Here is a 17,710-nt window from a genome sequence, read left to right on the forward strand (position 1 = left end):
TCCTTTCTACTCATTCGGGAGCATCAAGTGTGAAGGGCTGGAGAAGGGAGTGGACACAGATGCGCCAGGGTCGCGAGGTAGAGACCGCCCTGAAGGTCCTCAGGAATCACTCTTTGGCACTTGCCTTTTGTTTCGGCTGAGGACGATGCAAGCGGCAGCAACCACCGACCCGTGGGACCAAGAACTGGAACTAGGTACTGCCCGTGTCTCTTCCTCATTTTAGGCCTTTCCTCTTTCCACCGCTCCCTCGCGGCCAGCCCTAACGTGCTCTCCCCAAACTCAGGTCCGCTCTGCACTCGAGTCCCCGCTGTCTCCTAACAAGCCGCGGCCACGCTGCATCCGTCCTCCACCTGGCCCCGCGTCCAGTCCTTAGGAGGGGTGTTGTGTGTGTGTGTGCGTGTGTTTGGTGGGGGAGGGTTTCTAGCGCCACAAGAGCTTGCCCTAGAAAATGAGCGCTAATCAAGCGTCAGAAATGGGCTTCAACAGTTAGCAACTTTAGAGATGCGAACGGGGACAGATACCCGTCAGCTCTGCCTGGGTCTATGCAGCTTGTCACAACAAAGCAAAAAGGAGACCATATGCACAGAACCTTTCTAGCTGGGAGCCTCATACAGCTCAACCATCCCCCGGGCAACCTCCCGCTGGAGGACGCCTTCTAGAGCGCGCGTGTTTACACTTTTCCTGGACCTGGGGGACTGGAACAGTAGCTCGCGGACTCTGGGGGATTCCAAACCGTTACTCCGCCCGCCGAGGTGGGGCCAGCCCAACTGCCGAGCCTGCGCAGTGTGCCTGGCATGCTCCAGGGTCCCGGCGCACTACAAGCCCCAGAAGGCAATGCTCCGCGGGGCCGGCAGCCGCCTTACCTGCTGCGAGCTTAGTCCTATGGATACTATCGGCTTTCCCCCTCCCCCGTTCCCGTCGGTCACCTCTCCACAGTTAAAGGCTACTTCCTTTGGAAGCACATTTAGAGGAAGCCTTAGTAGCCTCCACATTGAAACTCTCCGCGTACTCGTTCTTTCTTTCTCTGCTCGAATTATGCCTGACTCCCTCACCGGAGTCGGCTAGCGTACGAGAGACAAGGAAGCCTTTGGAGGCCGCAACCCGGGAAACCTGGTTGCACTTCCGCCTCCCAGGCTCCGGAAGATATCGCGCACGCGCTCCCTGCGACTCCGGCGCGGTTGACTTCCGCTCCCACTGTGCCCTGCGAGCCGAATCATGGATCACACTGGTAAGGAGGCGGAGGCAGTGGGGGTCCTGGTTCCATGCCCCCTGGCCGGCCTGGGACTGGTCGCCCAGCGAGCATAGAGAGTTTACGCTCGCCCTACACCATTGGGGTGTGGCGGCGAGAAAGAGATCTCACAGACCCCTCCGCGTGTCCGACCAGGGCCTGCTACTTCCTGGCCTACCCTCCGGTGTGGTACCTACAGCCTCGGTGCCGGCAACAGCCGTTCCTTCTCTGCTTCTGCCGGTCTCCGAGCAGGGACGGCGGGCGGCGCGGGCTTCGCGGGGAGGAGAGAGCGCCGGCTCTTTTTTTCCTCATTTTGGGTGCTCTGCCCTACGTTATGGGGACTGGCGGGTTGATTCCAATCTCGGAGTCGGGGAAGCCTCATTACACTGGGAGTCGATGCGCGAGAGTGGGTTGGAGACTTCCTGCTGTCTCAGTCAGCTTTGGGCGGGTGCTGCGGTGGTCATCGCCTGTCGTTTTTGTCTCCGGTCTTTCATGGACTAGAGGTGGGAGAAGGGAGTCAGATATGGTTTTCGGAATCATACCGGGAGCAGCTTTTCTGCTTAAGCCCAAAGCATGCCCCGCGCTTCGGCTGTGGTCCTTAACCATCAATCTTGAGCTTAAAATCAAGATAGTCTCATTCCTTTCTCCAAGTAAGAATGACTTCACTCTTTGTTATGTGTTTTTTGGCTTTTGCTTTCTTGTGGTTTTTGGATATTGAATGAGTGTATTTGGAGTTAGATACTGCTCCGTTCAGTTATATCAGCCATATTACAAGTAGGGGGGAAAAGGCTTTTTCCAGTATTAAGTGTTGTTTAGGATTCCTCAGTCATCAACTGTCTACTTAATTTCATATGTATATGTGTACACACACATATATATAAATACGTTATGTGTGTATGTATACACACATATAAATATATATACACACTCTTCTAGGCTTGGAAATGGAATGGTAAAGAAGACGGACTGAGTCCCTCTCCACTTGAAGGTTACGTTCTATTGGGAAAGACAATAAACAAGTTTTTAAAAATACTTAAATGTTTACAGATTATGATGAGTGCTTTGAAGAGGGTAAACGGGTGCTCTGGTAAAGACTATTAGGAGGAAGATTCAGAGAGGGTGGTCAGGGAAGGTCTTTCTGGAAAAGTAACATTTGTAAGCTGAGATCTGATGGATGAGAGGAATCCAGCGTGGAATAAATCACGAGGAAAGCATTTAGAGCAACTACAAAGACTGAGGGAGGAAAGTTTAGAGAAGACCAGTCAGCTGCACCTAGTTAACTAGAGGGAAAGAACCGGAAGATGGGATTGGAAAGGAAGGCAGGAGTCAGGTCGTGCAAGACTTTGAAGTCCATGGTAAAGATTTGAATGTTATTTTAAGTGCAATATGAAGCCATTGAACAGAAGTAGAGGAGGAACATAATCTCTTTTTAAAAACGTAATAGGTTTTATGGAGAATGGTGTAAGAGAAGGCAAGAATAATAGAAGAAAACTTAGGAGGTGATTGCAATAGATCAGAAGGGAAGCTTGGCTTAGTGAAGGTGGCTGCTTTAGTGAAAAAGGGAGTGGGCAGATTCAGTGAATCTTTTGGTGATAGAACTCAAAACAGGCACTGGTGGATCGGTTTGGAAGCATGTGAGAGAAAGGAAGGGTGCCTAGGGTTCTAGTTTGAGTGGTGTCCATTACTGGAAGACTTGGGGAGAAAAACACTTTTTTTTAAGGAGCAGAGGTGAGAAATGGGAATTTGGGAACACGATTTTGGACTGCTCAGTAAGAGATGTGTGTTGAGACATACGAGGGGGAGATGTCAAGTCGAGATCAGAGGGAAGTTTGATTGGGACTTAGTACCACAAATCACTTAAGGCAGAAGAGAAGAGGGCCTAGAGCCAGGCTCTAAGGAACTCCAGTGTTTGGAAATTTTATAGAATTGAAACTCTGGGATCTTGATGTTAGGGCAGCAGACATGCCACGTTAGCAGATGTTTTTCATTTGAGCATCTTACTGGAATTTTGGGAGTCAGGCAGCTTCCACAGTTTAGAGAATATTATGTTAGGAAATTGTAATGTGGGTGGGTATGTATCTCCATATTTATTATCCTAGTTCTCTAAGTTAAAAGTTTGCCTAAGTAAGTAAAAGTCATCTGAAAATGAAAATATTCACTAATGAACTGACCACTTAAAAAATTAGTTCCTGCTCAGATATCCCTGCTTAACACCAGCTTCTTTTTTATTCTTTTAGTTAATTTCATTATACGGCAGTGTCCTTAGTGTTTCATATCAGGAAATGGTATAAAATGCTGTACATTGATTGTAATTACAAAAGATTCCGATTTTCATGAAATTCATAAATGTGAATTCGGTAATTATTTGAATCACAAATAAAATCATTGGCAAGTGAGGAAATGCCAGTTAGCCAGTGAATTGAAGACATTATGACAGGATAGTCATCTCAAAAGGATGTTTCTAATATCAAAGGATTAATAGAGGCCCTTGGGGAAATTGATGAAACCCTCTAATGTTATGCAAAAATGACTGGTTTTGTAATCTTGCTGAAAGGCTATCCTGTGGTGTTTTTATAATAGAATTTTGCTGGAAAAATTACTCCAGGAAACTCCTACTTAACACTTGATTCGTTCTTTGGCTATTCTAAGAATTAGCACTTAGTTGTAACTATAACCTAAATTTTGTAAAAATATTTCTTGGTTCCTTTAATTCAAGATAAAATTCTACACAAATCTTTTAAAAACCTATATAATATAATATAAAAGTGTTACGCCTTTTTAAAGTGGATTTCACTTTATATGGCCAGTTCTATCCTTAATTCTCACTTTGTGTAATATCCAGAGACTTGTTGTTAGGGCTTTATGTTTGTAGTTGTCTCATTCAGAAGGAAATTATGCTATATGTTCTGATTCTTAATAAAACCCCCCAAACCCTAAGACAAACCCAGAGTGATGTCACTATTAACCGCTGTACTTTGCTTATGAACTTGCAGGCTGAGGCAGGCTGCAAGGTGTTAGAGGGCAGCAGGCTCTGGAAAGCCATAATAGGATAAACAAGCCACAGTAGTGACCACAGGTGTCCAGGGTGGTGTGAAAAGGACTTGTAGTAATGAAATGTTGGTATTTTGATCATTCATCAAGGTGAAACCGTTAAGAGTCCTTTTACTATCTGAAGGACAGCACTGAACTGTCTACAACAACTTGCTTTTTTTAGTTCAGTGGAAAATCAGGAATATACCTATTGAGCAAAAAAAAAAAAAAAATTCGTTCTGTCTTATCTGTCTTTTTGCTATTACATCGCTTGTAGGTATTTTTACATAAATAAGCAACTAGAGTGAAAGCAGATGAAATACATTATTCAAATTGTTGATACATTTTATGAAGTGTTGAGAGTTGATCAAGTTGGATTTATCCTAACTTTAACTATCCATGTAATCCCTTTTCCATGAATTTTTTTTTGAGGGTTAGCTATTATGAAAGTAATAATAGAAAGTAGGCTGAAAGATATTTAAATTAATAATTAAGGACCGATTTTGAATTTTGTTCTATCCTTCAGAAAGAGTGCAAATCGATGTGAGTTCAACATGTGTCTGTAATTCTGGTACCCTTGGAGATCATTAGTACTAATTAGGATACTACTTCCAAATTTGGCTTTACTGAATTTAATGTGGACAGTTTGGCTATCACTCTGGATTGTACTGTCTAATGCAGTGACAGTTACACAGCCTTGTTCACTAATTGTCATGTTTAAAACATTACTATTTAAAAAAATTATTTGCATTTCCTATTTTAGGGCATTTCCCTTTCTGTCTTTAGTAGGTAAAGGTAAATATTTTCTGGATTGTAATATCTTGTCATGGACTTGAAGAAAAGGTGGCTTTTAACCTTCAAATAGAGTCAGTTCTATGAAATAATGCTCCTATTACTCATGGGATATGAGTGAATTTAATTCATAAGCTAGTAACAGGCAGGGACGTAGAAAGTTTCAGTTATTTAGGCCAAGTACAGAAAACTTGCATCCTCCTCAACTGTAATTTTCCATTACAGTGCTGACCGAGAATAACACAGTCACATGTGTACATCTAGAAATGTTATAGCACAAGTACATTAGTGTGTGTTTTTACTACTAAAGGGTGCAATAATTTTTACTATATTCCTGAATGCTTTTTAGAAAAACAATTTTACACTTAAGAGAATAATCACATGCCTAAAACTAACTTCATTTTCAATGCATTATTTATTTAATTTTACCATTGTCAGTGTTAGTTTTGTGTTTCCAGTATTATTGATTGTCCTGATATCGATGCAGATTACTAAATTTACTGAGAGCCTACTTTGCATACTTGATGGAGATAGTGATGGTTTTCTTTCTTTTTGTTCTTCTTCCTTTACTTTTTCTTTTTCTTTTTTTAAAAAACCTCTTATGCTTCCAAGACAGAGGTTCTTATCTTAGGCTCACGAAGGGTCTTACGTTTCTGTAAATCCCTCTGAAAAAATGGAAAATTTTTTTGTCCATTTTTTCAGGCAGAGGTTCTGTAACTTTTATCAACTCTTTAAAGGTTCCATATCTCAAAAAGCATTGCTTTAAGCGTTTGTCCAAAATAGAGAAAATTAGTACTTGAACTTATATAACATAGTATTTAAAATCAGAAACCAGATATTCAACCCTTGATAATAATGTTGGGTATGTTGCTTTAATACCTGTGGCAGAATAATCTTCAAAAAGAAAAACTAAAAGAGATTACAACTTTTTTTCTAACATAGACAATGAGTTACAAGGCACTAATAGTTCTGGATCATTGGGTGGTCTTGATGTTCGAAGACGAATTCCTATAAAGCTCATCTCCAAACAAGGGAACAAAGCCAAAGCTTCACCTCGAACTCCACGGACTATAAACAGGATGCCTGCAAAGGCTCCAGCTGGTGATGAAGGTAATTTGTTTAAACTAATAGGTCCAAAAGTCTTTCTTTTATATCTGATTCCACCAAACAAGCCATGTAATTTTATTTACCTTTAGTCACCTATTTTTTTATCTTTTATACTCTCTTCCTTCTTCAGTCTTTGACTTCTTATTTTGGCATATTTTACTTTTCTCTCCCTTTATAAATATTTTTGGTTTATTTTCTTGTTGAAAGTAACACTGCCTATTGTTTAAAAAAAATCTAAACAGTATTGCAGAAAACATAAAAGTAAAATTGTCCCTCTCCCCCCATAATTATTCTCTTCCCAAATAATCCCTGGTATGACTTATTCATAGTTACTTTATAACTGCCCTTTTTTCATGCAAGATGCATGTGAGATTTTGCCTTCTCAGTACATACAGTTGTATCTCATTTAAGAGAATAGGTTTAGGTATTTCACTTACAGATATACCATAATTTATTTAACAATTTTTCTGTTTTTTGCTGTTAAAAACAATTTTGTAGTAAATATCCTTGTATATGTACCTTAGTATGTATATTTTGTAGAATTTAAACTTTGCATGAATTTGGGCATCTTAGAACTTGGTGGATTTTAGACTTTGTACATTTTAGAATTTGACAGATGTTGCCAAATGGCCCTTTAAAAACAGTACATCACTTTATACTCCCACACCAATATTGGTACAATTAACCTTTACAAATTTTTGTTCTGATACACATTTCTTTAATTATGAGTGGGGTTGTATATCTTTTCATAGTACTGGTCATTTCTTTTGCCTAAGATCTACATGTTCATTTCCTTTTCCCATTTTTTTTCTGTTGTCTTTCTTCTTGATTTTTATGAGTTCTTTCTTTGTAAATTAATACAATTGTCATATATTGTGTATATTCTCCATTTGTCTTGAGTTTTATATATAAAATTTTTATTGTAGAAAAGCTTGACGATTCTATGTAGTCAGATATCCAGTCTTTTCTAGTGTGACTTCTGGGTTTTTTGTCATCGTTAGAAAGACCTTTCCCCATTTCATGAGTATAAAACAGTTTTCCCATCTTACCCTTTAGTATAGGGTCAGCACACTATGGCCTATTGGCCAAATCCAGTCCTGTTTTTTTGTAAATAAACTTTTATTGGGACACACATCCATGCCCGTGGCTGCTTTTTTTTTTTTTTTTTTTTTTCGCTGTACGCGGCCCTCTCACTGTTGTGGCCTCTCCTGTTGCGGAGCACAGTCTCAGCGGCCGTGGCTCACGGGCCCAGCGGCTCCGCAGCATGTGGGATCTTCCCGGACCGGGGCACGAACCCGTGTCCCCTGCATCGGCAGGCAGACTGTCAACCACTGCGCCACCAGGGAAGCCCCTCGTGGCTGCTTTTCACGGTATATTGGCATAGTTGAGTAATTTCACGTATGGCCTACAGAGCCTAAAATATTTACTTAACTGGCCTTTAAGCAGAAAAAGTTTGCTGACCCCTGCTTTGGAACTTTTACAGATATGTATTTGATTATTAAAACAAAAAGGGGGTATGGGCTTGAAGTGGAAGGGAATGAAGAGATAACTGAGAGGAAAAGGATAGAAAGGGGATTTTAGCTTTTTTGCATTGTTTTAATGTTACACAAGAATTTATTTATACATTACTGTGTAGTTTTAAAAAAGTATTTAAAAACCAAAAAGGCCAAAGCAGGGATACACTAGGTTATTGATAGAGCAGCAGCAGCTTGTATGTTATCTATACAAATATATATATAGCTTAATGATGGGAGTACAAGTTGAACTACTCTGAAAAATGATAATGTGCTCCTGACTTGCTTGGCTGTTGTTCTGCTCAATAATTTTTTGAGTTTTAGATAAGTGGAAAAGTTAACTTTCCTTATTTTCAGTTTTAGATGACAGCAGCTTTTATAAGGTATAAATGGACCATATAAGAACCTAGGGTCACACAGATGTAACTTATAAGAACTCTACATTTGTGTTGGAGGTAATTAGATAGCAGTACACTGGTATGTATGTCTGTATCAGGTTCAAAAAATTCTTGCATCTATGCGTGTGTGTCTGTCTCCGTTTGTATCCGTGTGTCTGTATGCAGATGCTGTAATGTAGCCATGTGGGTAAAGTTAAGACTTCTGTGCTTTGGCTACTCTGTTTACCAGTTCTAGAGCCAAAAGAGAAGGCTGGCACCTTGGAGGGATAGATTTGTCTTCTCAGCTTTACTTTAGGTAATTGGATTCTACCTAGAATCCGCATAAGACTGTTCGCTGGTTTTCTTTTCTTTTGTATGAGATGAGAAGAGTACCATCAACTTTTTAATTAGGTCAGAGAAATTGAAATTGAGCCCATTTGTTCTTCATATTGTTTTAAGTTTATTGATATTGATATATGCAGTGTAGGGGAGGATACTTGTAAGTAGATAGGATATAAATTCTGCTGTTTGCGTGATTAACCAGGGAGAGGTTTCAATGGAAAAAATGAAGTATGAATATGTTGGATGTTTCTAAAATCAGGCTCAGTTAAAAGCTGAAGAAGAGGATACCTAATTTACTAAGTCATAAGAAGAAAGTCTGCGGAATTCTTTATGTTTTCATTAATCCTTTGGCAATAATATCAGTTTCTTACAGCATAATACCACTTTTATAGATAGATAAGAATAAATGGTGATAAGTATCTTTTATTTGTGTAATAATCATGATGCTAATTAGTAGTTTTATACTAGAAATAGTTTGGTGAATTAATAAGAGCACTTGAATGGGAGTGAAGAGATCTGAGATCTTTTCCTAGCTCTGTCACTGATCTTCTCTGTGTTGAGTTATTATGATCTCCAGTACTGCAATATTCTCAGTCATGAAAGTTGGACTACATGATTTCCAAGATCATTTCTAGATGGTGCTTTAAACTAGACTTGATTGTCTTGTTCTTAGAAGAGTTTTGAAAGGTGTCAGTGAATAGGTCTATTTGGCCATGTACATGTACTTCCAAAATGAAATTGAGATGTGAAAAGTTATAGGTAACACTTTCTTCTCTCAGAAGGATTTGATTATAATGAAGAAGAACGGTATGACTGTAAAGGGGGCGAACTGTTTGGAAATCAGCGAAGATTTCCTGGACACCTTTTTTGGGACTTTCAGGTATAAGTAAAAATAAAAAATTTTATTAGAACAATAAAATATTTTAAATACTTTATTAGAACAATTCAGACTGCGTAAAGAATGGTATGAACTTTTATTATAGTTATATCTTTCAGTATTCACAAATCATTTGTTTATTAATATCCTATTTCACTGTTTCCAAAAATAATCTGAAGTAATTTTTAGTAAAGTCAAGTAAAATCAATAACCATTAACACTGTTTAAGGGAATAAACCCCCAAGACTGATGGTGGCCCAACTAATGTGGCATATGTGGGGATTATACCAAGAAACCTTCATTTCTAATTGTTTTAATAACTTTTATAAAATACTAACCAATTTATTGTGTAAATTATGGACGTAAGTTTTAGAAATGCTTAAGGAAAATTTAATTATATCATTTCAACAGATAAACATCTTAGGTGAAAAGGATGATACACCAGTTCATTTCTGTGACAAATGTGGATTGCCTATTAAAATCTATGGGCGAATGGTAAGTATAAATTAAATTCTGTTTTTGTAAATTAAATATTTGTGTAGAGGTAGGAATCTGAAATTTAAGTAGGTAGATTTATTACTTTTTAGTGATTAAGTTTATAACATTTTAAATAAGTATAAAATAGGGGAAATTTGGGAATGACATTCATTTAATAGAATTATCTTGACAAATTCTTTAATTGCTTGTAAAATATTAATTACGGAAACTAATTCTGAAAACTAAATAATTTCCTTGGACTGTTTGATACCTGTTAGTTTACATTAATTCTCATTTATTAGGGAAAAATTTTTATTTTTTCCCTTGTTAACAGAATAAAATCAGTTATTCATTCCTGAAGGCTATAATTTTTAATATAAAACTGAATTTATAAAGATTATTTATGATTTCTGAGAATTGAATTCTAAACGTTAAAAAAAAATGCAGCCCTAACTGTAATTTAATAGTAATTTTGACGTATAAAATGATAGTTTTAGGGCTTCCCTGGTGGTGCAGTGTTTGAGAGTCCGCCTGCCGATGCAGGGGACACGGGTTCGTGCCCCAGTCCGGGAGGATCCCACCTGTCACGGAGCTTCTGGGTCCGTGAGCCATGGCCACTGAGCCTGCACGTCCGGAGCCTGTGCTCCGCAACGGGAGAGGCCACAACAGTGAGGGGCCCGTGTAGCACAAAAAAAAAAGATAGTTTTACATTTTTTTTTGGAAAAAAATTTGAATTCAGTGATATATCTGTGATGGTGGAGGGTGTGGATTATGCACTGTTGCTTTGCTATATAACACAGCTAAATAATGGTAATGGCCTGTGAGTTTTAAAATGGTGTAACATCATTTTACTGTGTCCTTCTGATTTATTTTAAAATATTTGTAAGTGTATTAAGACTACCAGGGAAGAAGGCTACTTTATTACATTAGAAGATATTTGTTCTTTTCCTGCCTAGGTATACTTTCAGGAGATACACGATTAGATAAAACATTATGCAGTATTCTTCAGGAGCTTTTAACCTGTAGGGACCATGAATGTGTAAGCAAATATGCATGTATATGTTTTTTGAGGAAAGGGCCAAAGTTTTCATCACATTCTCACAAAGAGCTTTGTGACTGAAAAAGGTTAACTGTTGCTTTTATGTAATTGGTACTTAATAAATGTTCATTTTAACCAAACAGTGCTCAAGTGCCTTCTATATCTAGGTCACTGTGCTTACTGTGTTGTTTTTTTTTTAATGTAAGTATTTTAATTTGTTCTAGTATGCTTAACTGTAACATGTCTCTGTTCACAGATTCCATGCAAGCATGTTTTTTGCTATGACTGTGCTATTTTACACGAAAAAAAGGGAGATAAGATGTGTCCAGGGTAAGATCATCATTAAATTTTTAAATAATAAAGTTTGTGATATAATGATTTATAATCTAGGTTAGAGGTCAGGGTGTGCTATAGACCAGTGGCCGGATATCAAATGTGTAGACATGGCTCATGTTTCTCTGTGAGCCTAGAGTTGGCCTTAGCCTTCTCCTTAAGATAGGGCTAATTAGCTATTATCAATCAATTCAAATTGGCCAAAATACGAGTATATTTGCCATCACAAAGTTAGCGTTATATAAACCAAAAGTAGTTATTTTCTTGTTTTAATGAGACGCTAGAGAGGTAGTATCACGTAGTGATCGAGAGCAAAGACTCTTGAATTAGAATTCCTGTATTCAAACCTCTATTCTCTTATTTATTAGCTGTGTGACACAGGTGATTTCTTCATCTGTAAAATAGAGCTAATAATAGTACTTACCTCCCTGGGTTATTATTAGAAGTAAATGAGTTAATATATATATAGTACGTAGCATATAGCAAGTACTATGTAAGTATAAGCTCTTATTTATTACCTTCAAATCTGATTATTATGTCTTGAGTATATCTTAGAACACCATCATGTTCTAAGATAGACTCAGACAAGTTATGACAATCTAGAGGTGTTGGTTGATAGTGATCTATTTGGGGATGGTCTTGAAGGATCCAGAATAAACTATGAATTTTTTTATATCAATTTAGAACCCCTGATAGAAGGTTTGAGGAAAGCTTTGAGAGAAACTTCTTTGGAACAACTGTAGGCTTCCTAGATTCCTTATGACCTGTCAGAACCTATCCCAAGGGTTGTAGTGTTAGTTGATAGCAAAGCTATGGACAATTGTAAGGGATAATTTTCTTTTATGGTGTAGGAAGATTGGCATCACTGAGAGAGAATGGATGATTCATTGACAAACCAGTGCCAACTAATTCTCTTGGCATATTTTTATTAGCCCTTTAAAGTCACAGATTATAAAATTTATAGTGAGTTTAAAGAGTATTTCCTTCCTAGAATTATAATTCAGAAGAGTTACGAAATTAAAAGTGCATATTCACTGTTTGCCTTATTTTCTGTAATGCCTGGTTTTCCAACACGGTGTACATCCACTATATAGTAAATTTGATTACCTCATTGGGATAAGGGATTTTGGATGTTGTAAAACACCATGTAGAGGACATCAAAAGGTTTTCTCTTTTATGTAAGTGTTCTAATGTTAATATTTAAAAGGGAATTTAGTTTTCAGGGTGTTCAGTGTAACTCCAGTAAGCATCTCACTGGTTGGCCCTTAGGTATATTAGAGCATAAGCCTATTTGGATTAACAGACCCAGGTTAGAAAGTGAAGAAATGGCATTCCAAATTAATGTAAATACTATATACTAATGCTTAAGCATCACCCAAAAGAAGTGCCTCACATCCCGTTACTGTGGAGATATTTCAGAGCTTACAGCAAGTTAGAAGCAAAAAATAAGAAGTGTGCCAAATGGCCACTAAAGGGATGCCTCCTAGTATCAAGAAGGAGTACCAGCCTTCAGTGAGGAAAGAAAAACAGACACCACTCAAAATCAAGAATATAGAGCCATGTAATATAGTGTCATATGACCTGACACACATATTCAATGATAACAGCTTATACATGTATAGTGCTTAACTAGTCATTAAGTCCTGTCATTTTCACTGTTTCGTTGATGTTACAGATACTCTTTTAAGTAGGGCGAAGTAGATACAAAAACATTGTGAGTTAGGTTAGATGTTTGAACCCCATTTTACACCCATTTTACAAATAAAGAAACAGAGTTTAAATGACTTCACCGAGATCTCAGAGCCAGTAGTAGATCCCAGTTCCAATTCCTAGTTTGGTCCTCTTTCCGCTATTTCAGGAAGACTCTAAAGGCAAGAGTGGATTAAAAATAGTGAGTGAAGAATAGTTACAATTTGACCCTGACTCATTAAGAAAATATTGAGTTAAATTTAGTGGTTATAGTTTAGAGAAGCAGGAGTGTGTAATACTTTGTAGTAGTAAATTTGTCTGACAGTTCAGAAAGCCCCCTTGAAGGGACGCTTGGTGTTCAGGGTTTGAATTTAATTTTTTTATGTTGTTTAATGTTAAGAACCTTGATGATTAGGATGATCCTATTTATTTTTGTAGTTCTTACAGTTCTTCCACTTGGTGTCTTCCACTTAGTATTATTTGCGCAGAAAATAATAATAAATACGGTACAAGTTTGAATTCCATGATTGTGACAGATCCTTTGGTTTGCCCTTCCTGGATTTTTTTTTGCAACTGGATGCAAAGCATAGAATTGTTTGAGAAAATCAGATAAATTCTAGGTCTTGGGAAGAAAAGGTCTTTTCTTAAAACATACTCTGTTTGATAAACTTTGAATTTTTTTCTTAAGCGTTCTGATGTTGAAAGAAATGCTGCTGCTTAATAGGGAACAGACCACAAAGTGGAAAAGATTAAAGGTTCACTTGCAGTAACTATAACTTTTAATTGTGAACTTCTGTAGTATTTTCCATAACAAAATTTAAAACCAGTCATATCTTTGAAATTAAGTGCATTATTTTTATAGTCTGTTTTTAGTAAATCAAACTTTTTTCCCCTTCTAATTTAGCTGTAGTGATCCTGTGCAGCGAATTGAGCAGTGTACACGAGGTTCTCTCTTCATGTGTAGCATTGTTCAAGGGTGCAAGAGAACCTACTTGTCCCAGAGAGACTTACAGGCTCATATCAACCACCGCCATATGAGAGCTGGAAAACCTGTTACTCGTGCTTCACTTGAAAATGTTCATCCTCCTATTGCCCCACCACCAGCTGAAATCCCCGATCGTTTTATAATGCCGCCAGACAAGCACCATATGAGCCATATTCCGCCAAAGCAGCACATCATGATGCCGCCACCTCCTTTGCAACATGTGCCCCACGAGCACTATAATCAGCCACATGAGGATATTCGTGCTCCTCCAGCAGAATTGTCCATGGCTCCACCTCCACCTCGCTCGGTCAGTCAGGAAACCTTTCGTATTTCAACAAGAAAACACAGCAATTTAATAACTGTCCCTATTCAGGATGACTCAAGTTCAGGTGCTAGAGAACCACCACCTCCTGCCCCAGCACCTGCTCACCATCATCCTGAATATCAGGGTCAACCAGTGGTCTCGCACCCTCATCATATTATGCCTCCACAGCAACATTACGCACCACCCCCACCTCCTCCACCACCAATAAGCCATCCAATGCCACATCCTCCCCAGGCCGCAGGTACTCCTCACCTGGTGTATAGCCAAGCTCCACCTCCACCAATGACCTCTGCTCCACCACCAATCACCCCTCCCCCTGGACATATTATGGCCCAGATGCCACCTTATATGAATCATCCTCCTCCAGGACCTCCCCCCCCTCAACATGGTGGTCCACCTGTAACTGCACCCCCTCCTCACCATTATAATCCTAACTCTTTACCCCAGTTCACTGAAGATCAAGGAACTCTGAGCCCTCCATTTACACAGCCAGGGGGAATGAGTCCTGGTATATGGCCTGCACCGAGAGGGCCGCCTCCTCCTCCACGAATGCAGGGTCCGCCTTCTCAAACCCCACTTCCTGGACCACATCATCCAGATCAGACAAGATATAGACCGTATTACCAATGATAATAGTATTTTGAACTGAAGATATGATGAGGAAACAAACTTATGTATAGTCAATCTTTTAATTAAGCTTTGACTGTTTGGGGAAGGGAAAGCGCCTCTTACTGAGGTGGCTGTAAAACACTTAGGGTCTTGTCTCTTAAAATGGTTTTAAATCTTGACCTTAGGAGTGATTTCAAGTACTATACTGTAGTGCAGATAAGTGGCTCAGTTGAGCACAACTATATTTTAACAACTTTCTTCCCCTAGTGTGGTAAATTGACCCAGAGGTGACCATTTGTAAAAAATTTGAAAAAAGTTTTTCGTCGTTCCACTTTCAAAAGTATTGCTTTTGTTAAACCCAGTGTTTAGTTTTTCTTGTGATACATTTTGTTAACCTGTGTAAAAGGATTAAATTTCAATATGGTTGTAAAAATGCTATTTTTATGTGAATTTAAGTGCAGCCACATACTGTTTTTTAAACCATATGTTTTACCACTAATTTCCCAAAGTTATAATAAAATCCTAAAAGTAAAAATCTACTAGAATTTACTGCAAGGCACACTGTTAAATGGTAGAAAATGATTTCACATGTTAGGCACTGAAATTTTGAGGTATATTAGGTGTATAATGCACTTGACTTGGATGCCTTTTCATTTGTAGGCAGCCTCAGGAACACCAAAATACATTGGAATTCCAGTACTAAGCAATATTTATGTTTGTAATATTGAAAGGCAGTGTTCATTACTTGGAAAGTTACTGCCAAAGTAATCAACTCTGTAGGCTCCAAGCTGTTGGGGATGCTGGCACCCATTAATGCTTTTTACTGAATGGTTGGAATCAACGTGATGCACCACACTGATTAATCTTAAGTAATGTTATTTTATAGAACTGTTTAAATGGTGTGCTTTAGATGAAGTGTATTCCTCTCTACTCATTGTCTTAAACTAAATATTTAGGGCTGAATAGGCTTTATGTAATTCCTCATTTCTTGGTAGAATTTGATCCCGTGCTTAAGTGGGTTCTTGTTTATTGGGTTTTAAGCTATAATTTGAATGCCATGGAGGAATTTGAATACTGTATTAATGAAGGACATTCTTGTAATCACATACTTGTGTTGCTCAGCTTTCATTACTGTGTGATAAGGTTTTTCCTCTAACTTGACATTTAAAAACTATTAATGATTTCCTGTTTCTTTTACTGGTTAAGCATCTAACATGTGGAACGTTTTAGCTTGGAGTCAACAGTGAAGACTACCAGATGATTTTGTATTGGAGAAAAGAAAAGTAATCTAAATTGTGAATTTCAGTGCTTTATAAGGTGTCTTTGGAGTCAGCTTTTGCATTATAGGGGCTTCTTACAGTCCAGCTGAGATGACCACTTACAGTTTATACAGAACTCATATGTATAAATCAACACTCGTAGGATATTACTATATATCCTTTGAATAAACCCCTGTGAAGTACTTCCTCCCCCCTAAAATGGTGCATAACATATAAACATGAAATGTGTAGTATGCAGATGCCATTTATTAAATAGTTAGTAGTGTATAAATTTAGAACATTTCTTTTTGACAAAGGGTGAACTGATTGCTAATTTACCATTTAATTCTGTCAGGAACAGGCAAAACAACTTCTCATCTTGGATAATCAGATGCAAAGTTATCTATGAACTTAGAGCTGAAGTTAGAAATAATTATAAATGGCCCTTTCAACCGTGACCAGCTGAAAATAACTAATACACTCTTTTTTTTAAGTGAAAGTACGTGATTTTTCACACCTAGCAATTTGAGAGTCCAGTTGTTAATGCAATATTTCTAGTGAGAAATTGTTATCAGAAGCATGGGAGTGAAATATTATGAAATAGTGGTGAGTGCATCTATCATATTACTGTAGGTACTTGGACTGTGCAAACTTGATTTCTTTTCATGGCCCTATTTAGGAGCTGTTAAAATACTCTTGTTGAAAATCCAGTACCATTTTTGGTTTCATGTAATAGGAAATAGCCGAATTCACTTTAAAACTTCTCAACTATTTATGAAGAGCTCACCTGTTTTAATGAAATTCACTAGAATTGAATGTGGCATGAAACCACTTAGCCTATGTAAAAAAAATTAATATCATGATAAAATTCCACATGTTAAGAGAATTCTTTTAGGCTTTTAAAAAATGATTTCTTTTTGGTTAGGTTTAAGAAATACGTGTTATGCAGGAAGACAGATCAGATGAAATGTGTTGTAACACAATTTTTTAAAATGGTGTTAGACTTGAATTCATCCAGTTATTGTTTGAATGAGGGTGGGTGGGTAGAAGGATAACAGAATTACTGTTAGTGTTTCTTTCCTTAAGGAAAAAGATGTGAATCCCAGCCTTATTTCAGGGAAGCCTTTGAAGCTATGATGGACATAAGTCTAAATTAAATGTATGTATATTTCATTATATTGCTCTTAAGACTACTGAGGTGGCAGTTTAATTCTTAAAAACAATAAAATGAAAGCATAAATACTATTTTGCCTAGATGAATTTTTACCTAATGATGACACATTTGGGAGAATGCAGAATTTTTCTTGTTGATACAGCTTTTACAGTTAAAATAGATGTACTTTTTTGGAGATTAAAACCAGCAAGTTGAACGTTAATATTTCTAAAGTGGTATGATTGTTCAGAGTATTCCATAGTATTTTGGGGAAATATCAGTTGCAAAGACTAAGAAACTACTTAATATCCATCTTGCCCTGTAAAAACCACTTGCTCAAGTTATCGTATAAATACTACCAATGAAATATAAATGCAAAAGATAATTTGACCATATTTTTAAACTCAAAATAGGTGACTTTACTGTATGAAGTATACAGAGCTGCTTTACGCTTTGTTCTCACTAACATACTGGAAGAGTATCTTTCATACCTCTTTCTGGAAAAACTGTCATAAAATATCATAAAATTCTTGAAAAAGCGTTACAAGTTCATGGGAAAATCTCACAAGTACCT

General features: G+C 37.8%; 1 protein-coding gene across 2 annotated transcripts; it reads left to right on the forward strand.

The window, feature by feature from the left end:
- The first annotated feature begins 734 nt into the window (after nucleotides 1-734).
- Nucleotides 735-17,228, forward strand: CBLL1 (Cbl proto-oncogene like 1). 2 transcript variants are annotated; one of them, XM_007455377.1, is made up of 6 exons: nucleotides 735-1,228; nucleotides 5,993-6,160; nucleotides 9,170-9,270; nucleotides 9,679-9,762; nucleotides 11,040-11,113; nucleotides 13,710-17,228. In XM_007455377.1, exons 1-6 carry the CDS (start codon nucleotides 1,216-1,218, stop codon nucleotides 14,743-14,745), a joined length of 1,476 nt encoding a protein of 491 aa, XP_007455439.1. In that variant the 5' UTR covers nucleotides 735-1,215; the 3' UTR covers nucleotides 14,746-17,228. The 2 variants fall into 2 exon arrangements, with proteins under 2 accessions (XP_007455439.1, XP_007455440.1); XM_007455378.1 differs by having other exon boundaries at nucleotides 9,173-9,270.
- The last annotated feature ends 482 nt before the right edge of the window (nucleotides 17,229-17,710 follow it).

Source organism: Lipotes vexillifer, unplaced genomic scaffold (assembly GCF_000442215.2).
Source record: "Lipotes vexillifer unplaced genomic scaffold, Lipotes_vexillifer_v1.1 scaffold1578, whole genome shotgun sequence".
Classification (NCBI taxonomy): Eukaryota; Metazoa; Chordata; class Mammalia; order Artiodactyla; family Lipotidae; genus Lipotes; species Lipotes vexillifer.

Excerpts from the sequence above, each read along its gene's own strand:
- CBLL1 (XM_007455377.1), top strand. Across the intron at positions 9,271-9,678 it reads ACCTTTTTTGGGACTTTCAG|ATAAACATCTTAGGTGAAAA; the intron begins GTATAAGTAAAA and ends TCATTTCAACAG. Across the intron at positions 9,763-11,039 it reads TTAAAATCTATGGGCGAATG|ATTCCATGCAAGCATGTTTT; the intron begins GTAAGTATAAAT and ends CTCTGTTCACAG.